This window comes from Neocloeon triangulifer, unplaced genomic scaffold (genome assembly GCF_031216515.1).
Source record: "Neocloeon triangulifer isolate White Clay Creek 2 clone unplaced genomic scaffold, ASM3121651v1 ptg000017l, whole genome shotgun sequence".
Lineage (NCBI taxonomy): Eukaryota > Metazoa > Arthropoda > Insecta > Ephemeroptera > Baetidae > Neocloeon > Neocloeon triangulifer.
In genome coordinates this window covers 8,926,996-8,948,820 of record NW_026775559.1, presented here as the reverse complement: position 1 = coordinate 8,948,820, position 21,825 = coordinate 8,926,996, and the positions used below count along the sequence as shown (strand labels likewise).

At 39.5% G+C, this 21,825-nt stretch overlaps 3 protein-coding genes across 5 annotated transcripts in view; all 3 read left to right on the top strand.

Annotated features, from left to right (window-relative positions):
• The first annotated feature begins 225 nt into the window (after positions 1 to 225).
• On the top strand, positions 226 to 2,936 carry LOC132203201 (pre-mRNA 3'-end-processing factor FIP1). 2 transcript variants are annotated; one of them, XM_059630792.1, is made up of 9 exons: positions 226 to 381; positions 468 to 755; positions 818 to 947; positions 1,025 to 1,164; positions 1,225 to 1,374; positions 1,475 to 1,557; positions 1,622 to 1,748; positions 1,813 to 1,946; positions 2,760 to 2,936. In XM_059630792.1, exons 1-9 carry the CDS (start codon positions 229 to 231, stop codon positions 2,896 to 2,898), a joined length of 1,344 nt encoding a protein of 447 aa, XP_059486775.1. In that variant the 5' UTR covers positions 226 to 228; the 3' UTR covers positions 2,899 to 2,936. The 2 variants fall into 2 exon arrangements, with proteins under 2 accessions (XP_059486775.1, XP_059486774.1); XM_059630791.1 differs by having other exon boundaries at positions 1,801 to 1,946.
• Positions 2,937 to 4,023: 1,087 nt separating this feature from the next.
• LOC132203135 (eukaryotic translation initiation factor 4 gamma 2) lies at positions 4,024 to 11,867 on the top strand. Of its 2 annotated transcripts, XM_059630664.1 has the most exons (16): positions 4,024 to 4,192; positions 5,827 to 5,950; positions 6,005 to 6,143; positions 6,198 to 6,308; positions 6,588 to 6,745; positions 6,943 to 7,045; positions 7,265 to 7,447; positions 7,502 to 7,866; positions 8,051 to 8,211; positions 8,266 to 8,424; positions 8,643 to 9,098; positions 9,295 to 9,587; positions 9,772 to 9,891; positions 9,946 to 10,132; positions 10,187 to 10,308; positions 10,372 to 11,867. In XM_059630664.1, exons 3-16 carry the CDS (start codon positions 6,012 to 6,014, stop codon positions 10,441 to 10,443), a joined length of 2,622 nt encoding a protein of 873 aa, XP_059486647.1. In that variant the 5' UTR covers positions 4,024 to 4,192; positions 5,827 to 5,950; positions 6,005 to 6,011; the 3' UTR covers positions 10,444 to 11,867. The 2 variants fall into 2 exon arrangements, with proteins under 2 accessions (XP_059486647.1, XP_059486648.1); XM_059630665.1 differs by lacking the exon at positions 4,024 to 4,192 and having other exon boundaries at positions 5,925 to 5,950; positions 6,026 to 6,143.
• A 5,995-nt stretch (positions 11,868 to 17,862) lies between these two features.
• LOC132203017 (MOB kinase activator-like 2) overlaps positions 17,863 to 21,825 on the top strand; it is a 96,414-nt gene continuing 92,451 nt past the window's right edge. The window contains exon 1 of the mRNA XM_059630437.1: positions 17,863 to 18,012. Coding sequence (XP_059486420.1) covers positions 17,906 to 18,012 — 107 coding nt within the window. The 5' untranslated portion in view covers positions 17,863 to 17,905. The remainder of the gene's footprint in view (positions 18,013 to 21,825) is intronic.

The following is a 21,825-nucleotide window of genomic DNA, read 5'->3' as shown; positions in this document are numbered from 1 at the left end:
ATGCAAAAATTGCAACACGGCAAAGTTTAAGCAGCATTATGTTTTCTACGTACATATATGTCTTTTACGTTGTAAACTTCTACAAATAAATTAAAATATCAAAAGCTACAATTATTTATTATATTTAAATACTTTTTAGACTTAATATATTATTTTTCCAAAAAATCAGAAACATTTTGCAGGTGGTAGTACTGAAATATTTGCTTACATTTTCCAGCTGTTTGAAAAATGGCGGACGATCCCAGCAACGAGGATTCCTGGCTCTACGGAGATTCCAACCCTGAACCTCCGGAAAATGAAGATCAGGTCGTAGAAAATGGAACCCCAGTCAAAGATGAAGCTCCAAGCAACTCACCTGCCGTAGAAACTCCGGCAGAAACGGTATTTTAATGCCCTATTTTTAAAGTCAAACTTGCCGGTTTCAGAGCGTCCTTTTTTATTCATTGTATTGAATTATTATTTTTTAGGATGGAGATGTTCCTGTAGCTCCAGAACCGGACGCTAACGGAGCAGATGGAAGGGCAACCCCTACTGAGGACGAGGCCATGGACTTGGTTGGAGAAACGGGTGAAGCGGTTGCCACTGAAGAGGGCGAAACCGATGACAAAGAAGCTGGCAAAGATGATGGAGAGGAGGATGAGGACGATGACGATGACAGCGACGACGACGTCCAAGTCACGATTGGTGACATCAAAACCTCCACCACTTATGCCTCATCCATGAACATGAAACGTGGGCCTTCGGACAAGGCTAAAGTACAATTATTAAATTTTGCATGAACCTTATTTTTTTAATCTTTATGTACTTTCCAAAACAGCAACAACAGGGGAAATTTTCAATTGATGAATTTGAAGCTGTTGGTACCATAAATGGTGTACCTGCTCATGAGTACAACTTGGATTCTATGGAAGACAAGCCATGGCGAATGCCTGGTGCTGACATCACAGGTATTATAATTCAATCTTACTGATCTAGATATTGATTCCATTATAATATCTAATATTGATTTCATATATTCTTTAAGATTACTTTAACTACGGCTTCAATGAGGACACTTGGAGAGCATATTGTGAAAAGCAGAAGAGGCTGAGAATCAACGAGTCTGGCGTCGGACTGGCCGGCATCGGAGCTACCACCACTGTGTCTAGTAACAGTGTTGTGAAGGTGATTTTGATGGATTAGAAATTAGAAATGGAAGATTTATTTAAAATTTTCTTACTATAGACCCTGACTGGCAGCATTCCAGTGTCTATTGTAAATGAAAATTCCAAGTACGCCAGTAATTTGGCTCTGAAACGAGCTGGTCCTCCCCCTGGAAGAAAAGGTGGCGGCTCCATTGATGTTATTGGCGGAGAAAGAGAAGGACAAATCACTGTGAGTTCAAAATCAATTATTTTTTAAAGTGATTATTGAAAAGGGGTGTTAATTGATGATTATTATTGAATAAGATTTTAATAACTGTTCACCTCTTTAGGTAATGGGAAGTGAACGGCCAGATTTCTCAGGATCTTATCCAAATTTGAATGTTCCTCCACCTGGATTTGGAGGCCCTCCTCCGTAAGGCTCACAAATTATATTGTTTTGTTGAGTAATTTAATATGAATTTCTGCTAAAATTTTAGTTTTGGAGGTGGAAATTATGGAGGCGGCGGAGGAGGTGGCGGCGGTGGTGGAGACTTTTATCCTCCTGAGGCTGATCCGTATTACAACAATTACGAACCCACTCAAGAGCACCAATGGAACAATCAGGTTTGTTTTAGAATAAAAATATAAATGCAACTTGGATTATTTGTAATATTAGAATACATTTCAGCCTCGTTGGGAAAACAGGGGCTCGGCAACCAATGTGGTTGTTCCACTGGGCCCTCAAGATGAAGCCAGCAGGCACAGTAGAGACTCTGCTGGGGATAAGGAAGAAGGAGAAAAGTCAGAAAGGCGTAGCTCTAGGTCAGTATTGTAAAATTTTGCTGTTTAGATAAAAAACCTGTTTTCGTGATTTTTTTTTAATTTCTACAATGTTCTTGAACATGTTAAAAATTATTTTATTTATTTTCATTTGAATGTGATGTTTCTGGTATTTTTGTGACTTAGTTGATTGTATTTGGGTTGTATCTTGCTCTTCACATTTCGGCTGAAGACTGCAGAAATAATTTTGGAAATTCAATTTTGACATTTTTATCTTTGCTATACAGGGTGTTTATAAACCTCCTATTTTTAATAATCTTTATTTTCAAAAGGTAACACGTTACCAAAATATGGAAATGATCACTTACTAGAATCAAGATCGTTGCTCCAATTTAAATAGTGTCCCATTATGGCCGTTATAGATATTAGTTTTAATGCTGACAATGTACATTTTTTTCTACCATTGAGATAAAATATGATGGAGAGAGAATATGCATTAGTCGGATTGAGTGCTTTTCATTCTTATTAATAATTTCCAATAATTTTATATTATTTCCGTTCATTTTGACCAAGTGTTTATAACCGCCTGTAGATTAAGGAAACAACTTTCCAGAGACAGTTTTTATTTTGAATGTAAAGCTTATCATGATTGTGTCTAAATTGGGTAAGTTTATTTAGTTACTGAATTTTCCCAGTCTTCACCAAGGTCTTGTTTGAACTTAGGATTAGTCTCATTCATTAATTTTTGCTTATTTTTAGAACCAGGCATTACATTTTTTCATTTAACGAGTTGCTCAGTTCAATAATTTATTTTTTTTTCTATAGCAATTATAATTTTTGCTTTCTCTTTCACAGACACAAACATAGATCTCGATCAAGATCTGCAGAACGCACCAGAAGCAGCAAGAAGAGGCACAAGAGCAGATCTCGCAGCCCGTCACAGAGGCACAGAAGCAAGAAGAAGAGTAGGCGCAGTGAGAGGGAGGATGAATAATAATTTAAGGCCGCTTCACTTATAAATTAAATAAAAAAAAATCTTTGGAAAACAGTTCTTTCATCTTTTCCTAAAATTTTAAGTCCAATTTTTATTTTTAAATCAGCTGAATATCAAACGTAAAAATTAATTCAGCCGACCAGGAAATGCCGGTGAAGCTCTTTGTTCAGGTCATTGCTTCATATGGGAGGAATAATTCAGTCAACCTTGATCTCAAGGCTCTTTGCTTTGCAGAAACGAGCAGGGGGAAGGGGCAGCATCAGTTTATTGCATTTTTATGCCGCATTATTTGCCGGAATGATGGGAGGCGAGAGCTCCGAGCGCAGACATGCCATAGCAAGGTGTGTGTCAGTGACCCATCCAAGGACCAATAACACAGGTTTAGCGCGCAAACCGGCCAGAAATATAACTTGCCGTCATTCCTCGTCTGCGCTTTTTAAATCTCATTCTGGTTGCGAAATTGAAAAGAAGTGCTCTATAAAATTTGCGAAATCATTGATTTTTGCAATTTTTGGAAATTAATAAGGTTGAAAAAAATGTTTTTCTTTGCTGTTTTTTTTTAAGTGGTTATATAATGCTTTTAAATTTTCATCAGTTTATACAGTGAATAATAACATTTTAAAAAATCTTGAAAAATTAAAATGAATCACTTCTTCAAAGGAGGAAAGTTATCAATTTCTGACAGTGGAAAGAAAGAAGGGGAATTTTTGGCCTTTCTGGGCAACGCGAGACATCTATACACGTGTTTCAAAGGAGGTCTCGGTCTCTTGGTCATCGACTTCGGGGTTTTCATTGCTCTTCGCACGTAGCGCGCCTACGTCACGGGCCACTAACGAGTAATTTTTCTCGTTGACAACTTTCCGGGAGAACTTAAAAATAAGGCGGTCCTTGACTTCGAGGCCGAGAAAAAATGTTCCTTGAAATTTAAAAATAAAATTTAAGAGGCAATGTAAAGTAAAATTAAGATTTTCGCATAAATAAATTGATAAAAAATTGAAAATTTCCGAGAAACGAGAAGGCAAACGAGAAAAATCGAGCGAGACCGAGTGGGCAGAGCGAGAAGGGGAAGCGGAGGGGTGGGGAGGTTGAACTGCTGGCTGATGCTGCTGCCTGCTTGCTTGCTTGCCGCCGACGCCATTTGGAACCAAGGAGTGAAATAAGTGAAAAGGACTTTTGAAATCTTAAAGCCTTCAAACTTGGTTCAGCTTCGCTTCTACGCTTCATTTTTCGTTTCGTCGCGCGGCCCAAACTTTTTTTCACCCGGTTCGCCACAGCTTGGGATGGAGTAACGCCCGTGAGTATCCGAAATTTAGCCCCAAAACCCACCTTCCTCGGTTCCTCAGACGGTTCTCGAGACAAATTCAAGGTTATTCACACTTCCTTTGCCGATCGGAAACGAACCTCGCCGTCCGTTTCACCGTCTCTACACCTTCTTCAGTGTGATATTTATTAATTTCGGCCGAATTTGAGTAAAGAAAGCGTTCAAAAACTTTGCATTTGGAGTCGCAAGAGAAAGAATGAGTCACTTGAGCACGCATTATCTCTCGGCTGGGGCTATCTGTGCCATTAATTTCCTCGTTTCTCGTGCAGCCTACGTCATTGTACACATCCAGCATTGAACGGTACATGCACAATAATTTTTCTCGCAGCACAAGCTCGTTAAAAATTCGCAGCTTGCGGTCTCGAGACGCATTCCTTTTCCTGAAACGTGGTGGGAATTCCACCGCTTTCGACCCCAAGCCGAGGAAAAATTTCATGACCTCGTGGTCGCCTGCCGATGACGCCAAGAACGAGTACGAATAAATTCTGAATTCATGGAATCGTCCACGTGTTTGAATTCACTTGAATTTCTATCCTGATTCAAACGGAATCACCAATTTCACACTGCGCTAACAAATGAGATGTGGCTTTAAGAAAGAATTAGATAAACATTCGAAACGTAACATAATTAATTTTATAAGCTGTGAAGTTGTAAAATGTACTTAAAATTTTCCATTGATTTGGCAACGCTGGTTTTATGTACAAAGCCCTCAAAAGACGGTTTTGGCGCTCTTATTTTTGGCAATACCTTACCAATTTATAATTGACATTTTCTCCTTTCGTTTCTTTTAATTAAATTCAAATTATTATGATTGTAGAGCGCTTAAAAATAATTTATATACTTTTACTTTTAATTCTAAATAATAACGGCACTCGGCCCATCTTTGGGACTCATGAGGAATTTTTTGAGTTCCTTGGGAAGGGTGCAAAATTAATTGAGAGAAAGTCCAGTGAGAGCAGTGTCTAGTGCAGGCTTGACACGGTCTTGCTCAAATCTGAAAATCTCTCAAACACGTTTTTTACACGAAAAAAATAATTTATTTTATGGTCTGTGAAATTGATTTATAATATACTTCAAAAGTGAAATCAGCAGCGTTTCAACTTTTTCAAGGCAACACAAAAGAAATTATCATTTTGCTTATTTGCAAGTCGTCCGCAGTACAAAGTGTCCCCAATTCTGCAAGTGGTTGCCTAACGTAAAGCCGTACGAATTTCTCTTGGTTGCATAATTAACGCTCTGGTTACGTCCACGTGCGGCGGAAAAACCGAGTTTTGCCCTAGAAAAGCCGCCGCCAGGAGATGCAACCGGGGCGGAAAGTGGTGCAGCCAGCCAGCATTTGCAGATGTGTGCAGTTGGCGAAGTAGGACACGCCATTTATATCGATGTTTACATAGCTCGTTGCGCTTCACTCCAGCAACTGTGACCGAATTGCAACTTGTTGGCGCTGCAAGAAAGAACGCAAAATAAAAATAATTAGCAGTGGCGTCAGTGCGAGGCACGTGATGCGTTTTAATAAGCCTAACGAGTGGCGCCGCGTGACCCAAATAGCCTCCCGAAAACCCTATTGATCTCGGCGAAGAGATTAATCAAATCGAATTTGTTCGCAGGTGCCTAGCCCGATTGATCATCTACTCAGCTTGCAGATTATTGCTGATTGGTGGTGTACCAACAAGCAACAACGGACGGGTATAAGGGAGTGGGGGGCAGTGCTTCTCGTAACCCGGGAGGAAGGTAATTTGCAACCCTGAGTCTTGTGTTTTTTGTTTTTACCTGTCTGCTCGGTAGTAACGTTATGAAATTTGATAGGGACGAACTTGCTCGTTCCCTGTCCACAAGCAACAAATGCCGATGGATACCTCCTTCTACTGTCGCCAGGCGAGAGGCACTCACCCAAGAAGCTAAAGATGAACTCACTTTTCGCAAGGTCGGTTTTCTCGCCTTTCTCATTGCACACGCCTTGACTTATCTCCTCTTGCAGGTGCGTGGCATCTTGAACAAGCTAACCCCGGAGAAATTCAGAAAATTAAGTGATGACCTTTTAAACACTGATCTCAACTCTAGTAAGATTCTTAAAGGAGTTATTCTTCTGGTGAGTCATTTTTGTAATTTATGAATTTATCACATAATATCAAAAGAGTAAAAGAAAGTTGTCTAAATATTTAGTAATTAAAATCGCCTGTCGTAAATTATTCAAGTTGGCACATAATGATGATTGTTGTTCTTATCATTCGTGGTTTCCACCAGAGAGTTTGTTTTGACTCAAAGATGGCCTGTTCGTGTCTGAGTGCTAGTTTTGTTTTCTCAGCCGGCCATTATCACCACAGCTGATTACCAACAATTTCTTATTGTTTTCCGTTGTGCGTTGCAGATATTTGAAAAAGCACTAGATGAGCCGAAGTACAGTTCTATGTACGCTCAGCTATGTAAGCGGCTGTCAGAAGAAGCTCCGAACTTTGAACCTCCCAACAGCGCCTGCACCTTCCGTTTACTGCTGCTAGGCAAGTGCCGCGATGAGTTTGAAAACAGGTAAATATAGATCTTCATATCGAGACCTCTGACACCAGGGAGCATTCTCATGAATTGCTCTCTTTTGGTGGTCCAGAGGGAAAGAGATTCCTTTTTAATCGCGGCCGTTTTGTTTGTGATTCGGCTGTTTTGCAAATCGGAAACATATTAATCAAGTTGCCAGGAATTTCACTCATTATCATGTTTTAAATTTCTAGATCAAAAATTGCAGAAGCCTTTGAAAACCACGATGGAGTGCTATCCCCAGAAGAGGATGAACGTTTGCAGTTGGCCAAGCGCAAGATGCTTGGCAATATCAAGGTAAATACTTGCTGTGTCTCATAATATTACTGGCCAGTGATGACTTCGCTCTTGCATTGGCCTGGAGTTTTTCTCCTGATTAACTCCTGTGGCAGATGCCAGACTTTTGAAAGATGACAAGTTCGCGAGGGGCCATCTGAGGCCTTTTATCAATTAATATTATTACGTTTTTTTGTATTTACAATTTCTTACAATATTTTTACACATTTATAATTGCAGTTTATTGGAGAGCTCGGAAAGTTGGAGATCTTGCATGAAGCCATCTTACATCGTTGTTGCCAGCAGTTATTGGAGAAGAAAAAACATCGCTTGGGCTCAGCTAAGGACACCGCGGAAGACCTGGAGTGCCTCTGTCAGATAATGAGAACCTGTGGACGAATTTTGGACTCTGAAAAGGGCAAAGTAATTTAATTTTACTTCATCTTTAATTTATTCTAATGAATTTTAAAATTTCAGACCCTTATGAATCAATACTTTGATCGCATGGCAAGGCTGGTTGAGAACCACGAACTTCCGCTGCGTATCAGGTTCATGTTAAAGGATGCAATTGAGTTGCGCAGGAATCACTGGGTGCCTCGCAAAGCCACCAACGTTGAAGGCCCGATGCCCATCCAGCAGATCAGGAGTGAAGAAAACTCCAGTCGCGGCTTCAATTCTGGCAGCATGCACAGTGACGGTCCTGGACGGCATGGTAACTCTGACCAACGGCACATGCACGAGTTTTTCCGGAGCCCTCTCCAGACAAGGGTTGGGATGTCTGACATGCTGAGCCACTTGCCTCTTGGCAACGGCGCTTCAAACCTTCAACAAGACAAGTTCAAGTGAGTGTTTTGTTCCGTATTCCATTTTTTATTTTTATTTATGATGAAAATATTTTTTATTCATTCGCGGTTTCCACCGGAGTCTTTCAATGACGGTTATGAAAGTCTGAGTTTAATCAATATTTAAAATGCAGTTTTTGTACATTGATTTTTTGTTTTACAAATTTCTCTTCTCATTTATCAGTAGTTACAACTCAAATGGATACCCATCTTCTGGTAATTTCCGCAACCAACGCCACTCTGGATTTAGTGGCAGCAACGGAGGAAACCAACAAAACTTTTATCCTAATCAGAACAGGCAAAACTTCAACAACAAACAACAACAGCAACAAAACTTTCCCAACCGTGAGTTGCCCTAGATTTATAGCTATGAGTTTGTTTGACTTGAGTTTTTTGCAGAGGGAGGAAACAAAGAGATTGCACCAAGATTCATGCAAAAGATAATGCAGGGTCAAGTTATGCACAACCCCGAGGAGGTTTCCCTGCGCCCAGCTGCAAATTCAATGCTTTTCAAAAAGAACACCAACCCGCCAAAGCCACCCATGGGAATGAATTCCGGTTAGTAAATTTAAATATTTCTTCCTCTCTTTTGCACTCGGCTCAAACTTGGGACTTATGAGGTATTTTTTGGGTTCCTTGGGAAGGGTGCCATATTAATTGAAGAAAATCTACTTGTAAGCTTTTGTGTCCAAACTTCAGCTTACAGGTATTAACCGTCTGCTTCATACAAGGAAAATTTACTATGGCTAGTGTTTTGATTGATTTTTTTTTTATAGGTCGACCAATAGAATCACTCCTCCCTCCTGGGCAAGCTGGCCAAAAGAGCCCTCCTCAAATGATGCAAAAGGAGTCAGCTATCCTGATCAAACAAGCGTCATTGGACAAGAACAAAGCTTCGAAGAAAGACAAGGGACCAAACAAGGAGGAGCTGCTGAAGAAGATCGACACAATGATGGAGGAGTTCTTGAGCTCAGGGAACACAACCGAGGCCATCAGCTTCTACAGGGAGCAGAAGATCCCTGATAGATTTGTGCCAGAGATCCTGCTTGCCATGATGGTCAAGTCTCTGGACAAGGGAGATGTGGAAAGGGAGCATCTGAGCAACCTAATGGTTTCCATTAGGAAGGAAGCTTTGATCACAGCCGTGCAGTACATGGACTCGATCAAAGAGCTTGTCAAGCAGATGTCTGAGAAGGAGCAGGAGATTCCAAGGATATTCTCTCATGTTGCTGGTGAATATAACGCATTTTTTTTTTAATTGACAGCATTTTTCATGATGAAATATTTTTTACTTCATTCGCGGTTTCCACCGGAAGGGAACTTAGTTCCTTCAAGATGGTTAATGAGTGTCTGATTCAAATATTAAAAAGATTTATTTTCTTCCGCTTTTTACTTGCATTGTTTTTAAGATTCTACTGAATTGCTTAGGATTCGCTGCACATGCCATCAGTGCTGAAATGGTCACCCTTGCTGAGGTTGCCGAGTTAACAGAGCATGGAGCTCACTACCCACTTTTCATGCTCCTCCTCCAGCAACTGCACAAGACCCAGGGGAAGGTTCCTTTGGGAAAGCTTTATGAAGACAGCAAGGTGAACTTGTTGCAAATGCTGCCTGAGGGTGACAGGACCAAGGAGAGACTCGCTGAGATTCTGGAGGATCGCGACTTAAGCTTCCTGCTGCCTCTTTTGAGGATCCAGTCTGAGCTTTGGAAGCAACTGCAGGTGGGCCTTTTATTCTGATAAAATATCATTTAATTTAACATGATGAAAATCATTTTTATTCATTCGCGGTTTCCACCGGAGGGATTTATCCCAAAGACGGCTAATGATTGTCTGACAAAAAATAAAACCCAAAATCCCATTTTTATTTAAAATTTCCAGTCTAAATATTAAACTTGTTTTTCAGTCTGATCCGAATCCCACTCAGTTCTACAAATGGATCAAAGAGAACCTCGATCCCTCACACTACACTAATCCAGGCTTTGTCAATGCCCTGGTGACTGTGCTCATCAAATACATAACACAGGTATGGAGAAATATATGATGGTTATTTTAAAGTATTGAATATTCTTGTGTCTAGGAATCTACATTGGCCGAGGGCCTTGATGCAAGCAACCCGCCTGAAAAGGCTGTGCTGGAAAAAGAGCAAGCTTTGCTCGGACGGTTCAAATTGGTCTTGCAGTCATTCCTTCATGAGAAGGTGGACCTGCAAGTGATTGCTGTGTACGGACTACAAACCTTTTGCCACTCTCTTCAGTTCCCCAAAGGTAAATAATTTGCATTTTTTTATATTTTGTAGTAACAAATTTTTGAAATTAAAGGTATGCTTTTGCGCTGGTTCCACAATTTGTATGATCTGGAAGTGATTGAAGAGGAAGCATTCATGAAGTGGAAGGAAGATATATCTGATGATTATCCAGGCAAGGGGAACGCACTGTTCCAGGTGATTTCTGTTGATCTTGTTCTGTCTACCGCAGTTCTAATGTATGGCATTTTTCTTTTGCAGGTAAATCAGTGGTTGACATGGCTGGCTGAAGCTGAATACGAAGAGGAAGAAGATGAGGAAGGCGATGACTAATGAGCATTTTAATGCGCCTGCCAAAACCAACCGCAACCATATTTTATAACATTATAACCAAAATCAATGAGGGTTTTCGGCGTAACTGTCTGTACTTGACACAGTGGATTTATAAGGGAGGGGGTTGTTCTACTATTTTCCTCTTTAGTCTTAAAATTTCAATGGGAACCGACAGACATACTTCAGCAAGAATTTCCACGTTCTGCATCACCCAACCTACGTGATCATCAAGTTATATTTTTTACTTTGTGCAGTATTTTGAGCAGCCTGCGGAGAGGGAGTGCTGCATTCTTTAGTTTTCTTTCGTTCTGTGTTTCTGATGCAATCGATCGACCGATGGACTTCAAACAAATGAAGTAAATCAATGTAACTGCGCAAGATGAGAAATTACACACTACTGTGCGACTGTAATCAAGATTCTCACAATGATTTGCCAATAATGTTAAGTTGTTTCTGTGATTCTAGTAGGCAACATAAAAATAATATCAATCAAAGAAAGCAGTCCCTTCCAGAGCTTACTTGACGTCTCTTTAAGTAGCCCCCTCTACACTTAATTGCCCGTTTTGAGTTTTAGGAAGCAAATTTAATGACCAGCCGTTGGTATGATCATTCTCTTCAATTACCTGGCACTAAAAATAGTTAGCATTTCAATCTACCCCTATATTACTATCTAGAAGTGGTGTGTGTGTTGTTGACCTTTCAACTGCAGTTGTCGACACCAATTCTGTTCCGGTTTTGCGAATTATCTTCGTGAACAGTCGTGGTGTCGACAAACATCTGCAAGCGTCATTTGTCATGTTGTAGGTTAGATTGGTTTTAAATTATGTAGCCAAAATGTTAAAAAAGGTGTTGCATTGTGACTTGGTGAGGTTGTTAACTCAACATTATTGAAAATAATTATTAGCCACTCGATTAGCCCCCTGCACTACAGAATGAGAGAATGCATGAATTTAGCCCCATTATTTAATCCAAAAACAAACGAAAAAGGAATAAAAATTTTAACAATGTTGTAATTTAATTTTAAAACTGTTATAATCTTTTGGTTTGGCCCCTTACTTTTTTTCTTCAGCTGATTAATTTGTTGCTACATGGAAAGATAATTTGATTTTCACCCTGCTTTATGTACTTGAGAATAGCTTTGAAACAGAACTGACTTAATACCATTTGGAAATGTATAATCCATGTGATATCTATATCATTTAAACTTGGTTAGCAAATTTATGGTTCACGAATAATTGCGTCAATAATTATAAAACTAATTAAAATATTTTGTGTTGTTTGCTTGTCTCTCGGATTACTACAACTAAGTAAGCGCCCTATGCAGAAATTGATGAAAACTATGTTAGCTGTTAACAAGATGATTTTGGTTTCCTCAGCACAAAAACTGACCGATGAGAAAATTTTCAATAAATTTTTATAAATGATCACCTGATTTTTCTTGCAGTCCTGGATTAGTTTAATTCCAAATTTATTTTCAATTTTTTTTATTGCAATGATCAAAGAAAAATATCAGCATTGCCTTACGTACTTAAATCTTGGCTTTATTCGATACCCAAATCAGTTACAATTGTTCAATTGATTTGATGATGCATGTGAAATGGAAAAATTAACTAAGGAGATGTGGTGCCGCCACTGGGATGCTGCACGGATCGAGTACGTTTGTGTGCCGCTGCAGCAAGCCGGCAGCACTGGGCCCGCTCTTCAGCTGACCAAATTTAGGAAGCCATGTTTGTTCTGGCAGTGCAATATGGTGTAAAATTTGATCCCGCGATCTGATCGAATTTGTATTATTTGTGAAAGGACAATAGCACTTTTCCAAGCTGGATAGGCTACCTGAATATCTCCGCGACACCGTGGACTGGTTTCTGGGGTGAGTTTGGCCTCTGGGCCGCCCTTTTGCTTGCTCGATCAGCCTCGGTGCGAGGCGCACTTGCCACAAATAAGGGCTATTTTCCCATGAAAACACACGTTCGACCCGTCGCTGCTTGCCGAGCTCTCTCGACCCTCCAATTTATCCACCTTTTGCCCCAACAACGGCTGCCGAAGCGTCGCCTCTCGGACACCCACGCTTGGCCGAATTGGCCGACTGACACTTGGGTTTACGCCGAATCGCTTTATTTCCAACCCGGGCTCGGTGGTTGCTAGGGAATGTTTTCGCACCTGTGCTGAAATTTGTCTATGACAGGTGCCAAAAGTTTCAGATTTTTATTTTACAATAATTCCAGGTTCACCCTTTTTGAACTTCATACATATTTTTTATATTTAAATTTAATTTAAAATTATTATTGTACGAACAAAAAATATTTGGTTGCGTAAGCAGGAGAGGAGCTGTTTCTTTTTTTTACTTTTGTAAAATTTTTGCTGGGGTTGGACACGATGGTTTGTGTTTCCGTTGTTCGAGTTGTGCTATTCATTCATTCGAACAAAGCCCCTGAAAGAGAGGACAAAATTAAGGGGCATGACATTTTTTTCTTAATAAACCGCTCGCTGGCTGCTTGCTCTGCTTTTTGTACGAGCCCTTTTTAATTTTCTCACCTTGAAACCCAAGCCGGCTGGGTGAAAATAAAAAAGGCGTCCTTGCATGCGAAGCGGCGATTCCTTCTTCTCCTCGCTGTATCGAATTGTCTGTCCTTGTTTATCAGCCACTTTTGTCCAAGCACAAGCACGCGTTTCTTTTATCGTCATTTGCAGAAATAGGAGCTGATAATTTTATTTTTAAACGGAGGCAGAACGACCATCCCCTGGCCGCTGTTTTATATAGTTCTATTTTTTGGACGCAAGTCAAAAAATCAACAGAAAAAAGCAACATCAAGCTGCTTCCTCTCTGCCCCTCGAAGAAAAAAATGAAACGGAATTCTTTATGGCTAACAAATGACTACAAATTGGCGTGATTCGTGCTTTTTGCTTTGTGTGAAAAAGGGAGACAAAAAATATGGCATTGCCCAAGAGGGGTTGCTTTGAATATAAATCAACTTTGACTGATGCAATTTTCTAGGGAGAAAAAAAAATAAAAAAATATAAATTTGTCCAGAGTTATATTTCTCTTGATGCGGAAACTGAGAATATTTAATTTCACCCTTGATAAGATCTCAAAGTTAAGCTATTAATTTTAATAATTAAATTCGATTTTTATTACATTTCTCGCGGTTTTACCTTTTGGCCTGACCTTTACATTGATTTATTTTTCAAATCGTGATATTCAAGTGAGAGTGAACTTTGTTAATTTCCAAATGTTGAATGATCAGTATTGACTGTATAAATATTGTAGAAGCAATCCATTAATCCTTGCTGCCAGCTTATTTCCAATTTTCTCCTCTTTTAATCTACGGACGCGCATCAAACCTGTGGTGCAGCAAACATTTACCGTGCCCAGCATGTGTTGTGGGTCATTAATCGTGATTAAATGAAGTTCGGAAGGTAGAAGGACGGGTCGATATTTTTAATCCTGGGCAGCAAGTGGAGCGAATGATGAAAATCTCGGCGCTGATGCGATTCGGAAAGCAACCTAACGGAGTTTATTATTTCTACGAATGCACTTGCGATGCCGAGAGGGAAGCATTTCGGTTGCCAAGGCGAAGGAAACACGTTTGGGGATGGTTTTGCGCCAAGAGAGAGAATGGAAGATGCATTCGACGGAGGAGTCGCCAAATAAATAGACCGCGCACATTTATTTCCGCCCCTACGCGCGTGAAATATTTAGCACCAAGCTTCCGACTGGCAACGCACCTTCGCAGGGGGGATTGATTCGCAGGTGTTAATTTTTCATAAGTCTATCTGGGTTTAGTGGCAGGTATGAAAGGGCATTCCCACTTTCTGCTGGAGATTTTTGCTCAGGGGAAATCATAGACAATGCGTGGCTTTTTTGATGTCTCCATTACGAATTTTATATGTCCTTAATTTTTGTTGAACAATTTTTTGAAAGAAAATGAAAATTGTAATTCAGCTTATCTTTTAGCAATTTGTTGTCAATCATGACGAATTGATTTTGTTTATTCAAATATAATTAAGCACTCTAAAAAACAGCAGAAAAACAGTTTGATTAATTTTTTTTCTACAATAGTTTTAAGCAGACAATAAATTCATGATATAATATAAATTTAAATTGGATTGTTTGAAACAAACGACGTTTTGAAAACGCCTTTTACTGGGCATCACTGAGAATCTTCTTGAATTTTGTTTTCAGCAAACATTTTTCTTGGTGTCAGGAGCGCAAGCTCCTCGTTAAATTATGCTGCAAAAACCCTGACGATGCAGAGGTCATTTATTGGAAATTCCAGCAGGTGTTTAATGCGTTTTTTTTTACAGCGGGGAAACTCTGTGGTTGTGTTTGTTTTTTACAGTTTCGAATGCCTTCTCAACATTAAGGGCCATTTTGGCATCGGATTCTGCGTTGCGACAATGCGTGTTGAGTGCAGCAGCCCCTCCGGCCGCGGTAAATCATTGAAAAAGTGGCCTATCAACGCACAAGCAGGCCTCGCATTAAAAAGTTGCCGCCGCAATTTAACGCATTTGAATAACAAAACGCAGGCATTTTGCTGCTGATCGATACTTTGGTAGCGCGCCTTGGGTAGGAAAATTGGTTGAATGTGTATATAAAATATATTTACTGCGGAGGAATGTGTGGAAAAGATATATAAATCTGCTCGGCTGGCTTCGTTTTCTGGTCCGCTCGCATTTGGTGATGCAGTCAATGATCGATTCTATTCAAATCAACGCTCCTCTACATTCATAACGAGAAACGCTATGCGGCATTTTTATGTTACTAATACAAGAAAGCTTTGGAACACGCATTGATCGGAAAAATGATAATAAAGATTGGAAAATAAAATATAAATTCAGCAGATGCAATAAAATTTCACAATAATAAATATCAATTTTCAATAAATTTCTTACTCAACGATTTGAATTTTTAATAGTTTTGCAATCAAAATAATATTTGATAAATTTTTAAATTATTAGTTATTTGTTTTAAAAAATGTACAGGATTTAATTGAAAAATATATAAATCAGCAATATTTGTTTATTTAGCCTTTTCAAAGAAACTTTTCCTAAATTTACTAAATCATGTATTTCTCTTTGCCGTCGTTGGTGGCTGAAGTGCACAAAGTCAATTACTTGCGAGCTGCGTCGCAAGCGAATTTATTTTCTTCTCCGATTCACAAACGGTTCATTGAACCCAGCAAGGGATTGAGCCCCTAAAAGTCCCCCGTTCGCTCTCTGCAGTCGGTTGCTGTTTACCGCTGTTTCCATCTGCGATTAGAAGCGAGTGTTACAAAGGAATCGCGTGCACAAGGGGTGGCGTGCCCTGCGCCGTTGAAATAGAAATACGTACAAGTCTAATTCCGCCTCTCAGAGAGCAACCTTCACCGCCACCAGCTATAGGGTTGCACTTTTACGATTTGACCAATCGATTCTTTGATCGGGTGATGCAGACAGGGGCGCCTACGACGTTGTTACGATGGAAAGACATGAGCGACTCATCCAAGGTCCAGCTCAAACACGTCCATAAAAGGGAAAATCAGTAAAAAACAAAAGGCTTACCAAATAAAGAGAATGATTAAAAATAAATGAGGAAATTATATCAAATCAAATTTGGAAAGTGTAAAATTGCGACACAACAATTTATTACAATAGCTACGTTTTTAATTTACTGAATTCCATTTTAGTTAAATTGTTGCAAATCGACGTTTAACATATTTTTTTCCTCTTACTTACGCCTTTTTTAAATTTCTTCGTCCTAAATTACAGAACCATTATAAAAAGAGCACCGCATTTGTCACGCTTACAGAAGATCCCGCAAATGGGCGCAGCTCTAATTATGCTCTCAAAAAGCCCATTGTTTCCGAGACAACTTTCTTCACACCCTAAAACGTTGCCCATAAAACTCGTTCGAGTGCAACAAGATCTGTGCTGTAAGATTTTATTTTGTTTCCATCAAGTTCGAATGGGGGCCTGGCGATGATTAAAAGCCGAAGCGGCACTAAATTACGCCATCGGGCCATTCCTCAACACGTGCGCTGGAATAATAAACAAAATGATTAAAGCGCCCGCATCCGAATAAATATTTTCCCTCGGCCCACACGCTGCCTTTTTCTTAACAACTTCTTCTTTGTGTGTATGTTTGAGTTGTGGAAATATGGATTTCGCTTCAGGGGGCGGTCGGGCGGCCCGCAGAGTCGTTTTGCCGCTAATCAAATTATATGGAACTGCCGATGTCTATTGTTTTACGCAAATCATTTGTGCGGCTTCCAAACGTCACATATCGCCCAGCGGAAATCCGCGTGTTCGCGAAAGTGAATCCAAAAAAGTCGTGTTGTTTATGCGTATTTTGAATAATATTCGGATGATAGGGAGAAGATACATGGTTTTATAAGTATTTGCATGTTCAATATGCGTTTATAGTGACCAAGAGTAATCCCCCTATGCCCCGTAAATCGAAATATTTACTTAAACAAAAGGAAATTATTATTTATATATTTCAAATTGCTTTAATTTTTTTTCATCTTAAATATAAAAAAAAAGAATTATTGAGAAGTTATAGTTTATTCTGGAATACAAAAAACAAAACTTTACTTCTCCTAATAACAAAAATAAAATAATTTGGAATTACAAAAATTTTTAAATTTTACTTTTCCTTCACTTAAATTTTTCATTTTTTACTATTTACTCTTGTTTCTAAAGGAAATAAATTTGGTTTCACATTTCATATAATTCTTAAATAGGCTAAATTTTCAATTAAGTATCACTTTCGTGTTGGACTTTTAGGAATAATTTTATTTGCAACTCAAAATTGTTGATTTATTTTACAAATAATTTAATGATTAATTTCGTTATTTTATTTTCCGTCTGATTTATTTCAAGCAATTTCAAGCCATATTTTTACTTCTTTATTTTCTTTAGAACGTGATTTTTCCGTGTATTGATGGCCTTTTGCTCTTACAGTTTTTGAAATTTATTATTAATTTGCATTAAATAATTTTTTCTCTGCTCATGGAATTGAGCATTTTTGGGGATTCAAAGCCTAACAATTCCTTTCCACGTCCGCAGCCTTAAGAAGGCAATTTCTGGATTGACGCCCTGTTAAGTCCCCTCACACGTATTGCCCATCAATCAGCCTCGAATTTCACGTCTCTATCCGCGAACCGACGCAGACAATCGGCGTGATATCGTTTTTCGCCCCGCTTCGGGAGGTCCGCCCGAATTTATGGGTCGCGTGACTTGGTCTCAAGTGGGCGCCGATTAGGCTCTCGGACCGGCTGCAAATTAGGATGAGCAACAGGGGTAGTTGCGTGCCCATCAGTGGTGTCATGTCCACCCACCCCTGATTGGCTCAACAGTAAACTGATTAGGCCGCGAGAGAGTCGCATTTCCCCACTGCTGCTTTTTCTCGTCAGTCTCTCGTCTTGTGTCCGGCAGGAACAAACGCGCCCGTTTTGATTTTTGGCCAATTTCCGGGCCGGCAATGTTTGGACGGGGCGGAAGGAAAACGGCCGCGGCCGCCGTCGTCAAGTACACCACCATGGACAGTTTCGTCCTCGACGTTGAGGAGACGGTCACGTGTTTTTGTCGGTGAGTCCGCCAACGCTCTTGAGAAGCACCCTAGGTGCTAAAACAGTCATCGCAAGACTCTAGACCGTTACTTGCAATTTACCGAATATGGCGATAATATTGAATAATGGGGGATATTTTATAATAAAAAACTTCTGCGTAGTTGCAGTGCCTTTCGAGCGTTTAATATTCAGCCTTTTCTGTAGTTACAGAATAAAAAATTAATTTTAATTAGAAAAAAAATGCTATTGTGAAAATTCATGAAAGAAATAATACAGAATTCAGCCAAATATTGGTCTTATAACTCTCCATTTCACACCAAAGGCTTTAATGTAATAAATTTTCAGGAATCATAAAATTTTAATTTTATTGCCTTATTATGAAATTTTCAATTTTTTAGGTAAATAAATGAGAATTACGCTGATTTGATAGAAAATATATGAAAAACAAATAAAAAATATAAGGATGTTCTGGAGATTATAAATTCTGCATAAATGTATTCATTATGCATTTGTTATAACCAAAACAAAATCACGCCAATTTACGTTTTGTTGTTGCCAGTTTTCATTTGTTGTAATTAGAAACATGGCTCTTTTTACAAGCAAGCTGGTGTTTTTTTTATTAAGCAGTGCACTTAACGGTCCTTATTGCTGGCAGAGAGGCAAAAAGTTGGACCAACAAGCTGCACACTCATCATCAAAAAATGGGCGCACGCCGTCCAGTCCGTCTTTTATTTGTTTCGCGTCAAATGGAGCAAAAAATTCAATACCCACTCGTAAAGAGTGCTCAACAATGTTTTGGCGGGCGTAGTTTCTTTCGCTCCCAAGTTAGTTGGCCTCTTGATTCTGAAGAGAGCTGCGCGAACGGCTTAATTGCGTGGAAGTAAGGGCTTGTAAAAATTACTGCTGCTGCTAAAAGGCGGAGAGCTGCCCGGCCATTGTCGCGCGCCTTGCTTAAAACCTGCCCAAGAAAAGCGGCTCAGGGATAATTTCACTCCGCAAATTTCAAAGTCTCAAGAGAAGACGAGGAAAAGTAGGTCGCGCTTTGTTTCCCTGGAGCGGGATGTGTAGGCAACCGCGCGTACGCCGGTGCATACCCTTGCACTCGATATAATCAATTTGCATGCAGCGTGCAGGAATTAACATAACACCCCCTACGACTGTTTGCCTCTGCTTGTCAAGACAAATGTTGTGCCAAGGGAGGTAAAATCAAAAGGGGGTTTTGATTGTTTTAAAGTTTTGTCTTTGGAATTTAAATTAATTTTACTTAAATTGAAAATTATGGAAATCAAATTTGTTTCTGATTCTAAAAATCGTCAAATAAAAATGTTTTCATGAAATTTTAAAAATAAAATAAATTTAAAATACAGCAAAAAACAGATCATGTTGACCTCGTAGGGTTTAATTTGTAAAATTAAACGATGAAAAAATAAAATTTCTTTGTGGGATCTTTTTGCTTGTTGGTAGATTCTTTTTATTCTATGCTTTTTACAAATAGCTTGTCAAATCTGAATAATCTCACTTAAAAAATTTTTTAAAGTCAATAAATATTAAGAACGCAGATAAATCTAAATTTACAATCTTTCACTCCGTTTCATTTTCTAGCCCAAATCAAAAAAATTGTCATTGATGATGGAATAAATGCATCAACATCAGCATTTTGAAAAGGTTTTTGCTTCGGCAAGCAAATTCTGTCCCCTTGGCTCTCTCGCTCTCTTTCTTCATTCAATTCAGCCCTGATTCGCGTTCATCTTGGCGAAAATTCAAGCTCCCCAAATTGACACACTTCCTCGGAAGAGACGCTGCCGCTCCCCACATAATTCGCATCTTGGGCTGATAACGAATGGCGTCTCTCTCTTTTATTCAGCGGCAGCGAGATGATGCATGCGCATTCAAACGTTTTGGGGTTGTGCAGTCTTGGTGCCAGTCGAGTGAGGAGTGCCCAATTTCCTACCGGATATTATAGCAACGTCTTTCTCGTTGCCAGGCCCAACAATCTTGCTGCGGCGTTTTTTTCGGCCTTTTATCTCGGGAGAGCCATCGGTGCATTTTCTCTGCGCCGACACGGCAAGGGTTATTAATTTTTAAGCGCCCTCCGCCGCGCCGCTGAGGTGGCTTGAATTGATGGAAATAAAGGGCCTGTTTGGCAGGGGCTTTGATCATTAATGGGGCCTGGATAATGACGCCTTTTGCGCGCACCCAACCCGGTGCCTTTTTGGCTTCTGATCCGCCGTCAAATGGAAATTCGATCGCTTCTCCACAGCGTATAAGAGAAAGGGTTAAGGAAATTGAAAAAAAAAATATTAATTAACTTTAAAAGTCTGTAAATTTAGTAGGAAATTTATTCAAAATTATTTATAATAGCAAAAATTAGTGACTCTTTTTAAATCCCAACGCTTTATTTGGATTAACTAAAGATACTCAAAATTTAAATAGCTATTAAAATAAAAATACAAATCATACAAGTTTTTTGTTGTTTGATAAACGTGGTTAAAAGCTTTTTATTCTGACCGAGTTTGAGCACATTCATCATAAATGTCAAGCCGATTTGAATGGACCTGATATCAGTTTCAGGCCTGCTTATTGACATCTGCAACTCCTGTTTGCGGCAAATCGGCCCGAAATTTTTGGACCCAGATTTTTTTATAGATTCCTACCTATCAGTAGAGTTGATTGCACAAAGAAAAATGGGGGGTAGCGCCGATTATTCTTGAAATATGATTTTTTGAATTTTTACATTGCGTCTTATGGAAATTTTTGTTTTTGGTGATTAAAAAAAAACTGCCCGAAATTTTTTGCTCAAAATTTCACAAAATGATAAGCGAATGACCCTAAACAGATTAGCAGAAAAAAATTTGAGGGTTCATGGGGCAAAAAAATAACATTGGGCATATGTGCGATCAAAAAAAACCTCCTTGATACTCTTAGCATTGCAATAAGGAGTCCTTCAGCGGGTGCCACATTTGCAAGCGGCCGCTACTACACGTTCAGTGGCTTTTCGCGCGAAATTATATTTTCGCTAGATCGATATCGGCGTGCTCTCTTCAATTACAAGCGCCGTCATTCATTTCCCGCGTGACAAAGAGGAAAGGCCTTGATGGCATCTCTCATTGATTTGTTTGCAAACCATTCGTCTTCATTTGCATGCTTCCCGTATAGTGCAAACGCGCAGGAGGCCCAATTTCAGAATTCTTTGATCCCGCGTGACCCTTGACCTCCCTCGAGAGAGTTTCGCGGCGAGGCGCTCTGTCATTGTCAATTGCAGCCACACCGGCAAGGTATATCTGCGAACGTGTGCTTGCAAGTGACGGCAACGTGCGGGCCTCTAATGTCGGGCTTCGCAATTTACACTCCTTTCGCTTGCCGGGTAATTACCAACCGAGCACTCAAGAACCACCAGTGATAATTGCCCGAGACAAAGGCACTAATTTGGCCCAGCCAGGCCTAAATCCGATTCTCTGCATGGCAGAAGTGAAATAAAAAAGTCCTTTCGAGTAAGTAACTTTTTCCTTTTTGTACTTATAGAAATATAAATTTATTTTGGCCTGGTTTTGGATTATTGGAAAATATAATCAATTAAAAATTTCATTTTTTTCTTCAAAAATTTCAATAAAATTACATTGTATAAAATAATTATTTGTTTCCCGAAATTCAAATTTTTTGTTTTTCAAGCTGCCTTTTTTGATCCTCTAAAATTTTTCTGGGTCAGCTGACCACAGGGAAATTAGTCAGCAACTTCTTTGCTTGCCCGCCCCAAACCAAAAGCGATGCGCCCTCATTAAAATTTTTCCTGCCGCGGCAGATCGCAATCTCGCCCCAGGCACCTGTTTTTTTC

What these genes read in the sequence shown, in the direction of transcription:
- LOC132203201 (XM_059630791.1), top strand. Translation starts at nt 229, where the DNA reads ATGGCGGACGATCCCAGCAACGAGGATTCCTGGCTCTACGGAGATTCC. An exon ending in TAGAAACTCCGGCAGAAACG is followed by an intron (nt 382 to 467) that starts GTATTTTAATGC and finishes ATTATTTTTTAG; the next exon opens with GATGGAGATGTTCCTGTAGC. An exon ending in GCCTGGTGCTGACATCACAG is followed by an intron (nt 948 to 1,024) that starts GTATTATAATTC and finishes ATATTCTTTAAG; the next exon opens with ATTACTTTAACTACGGCTTC.
- LOC132203135 (XM_059630664.1), top strand. Translation starts at nt 6,012, where the DNA reads ATGAAATTTGATAGGGACGAACTTGCTCGTTCCCTGTCCACAAGCAAC. An exon ending in TTAAAGGAGTTATTCTTCTG is followed by an intron (nt 6,309 to 6,587) that starts GTGAGTCATTTT and finishes TGTGCGTTGCAG; the next exon opens with ATATTTGAAAAAGCACTAGA. An exon ending in AGATGCTTGGCAATATCAAG is followed by an intron (nt 7,046 to 7,264) that starts GTAAATACTTGC and finishes TTATAATTGCAG; the next exon opens with TTTATTGGAGAGCTCGGAAA.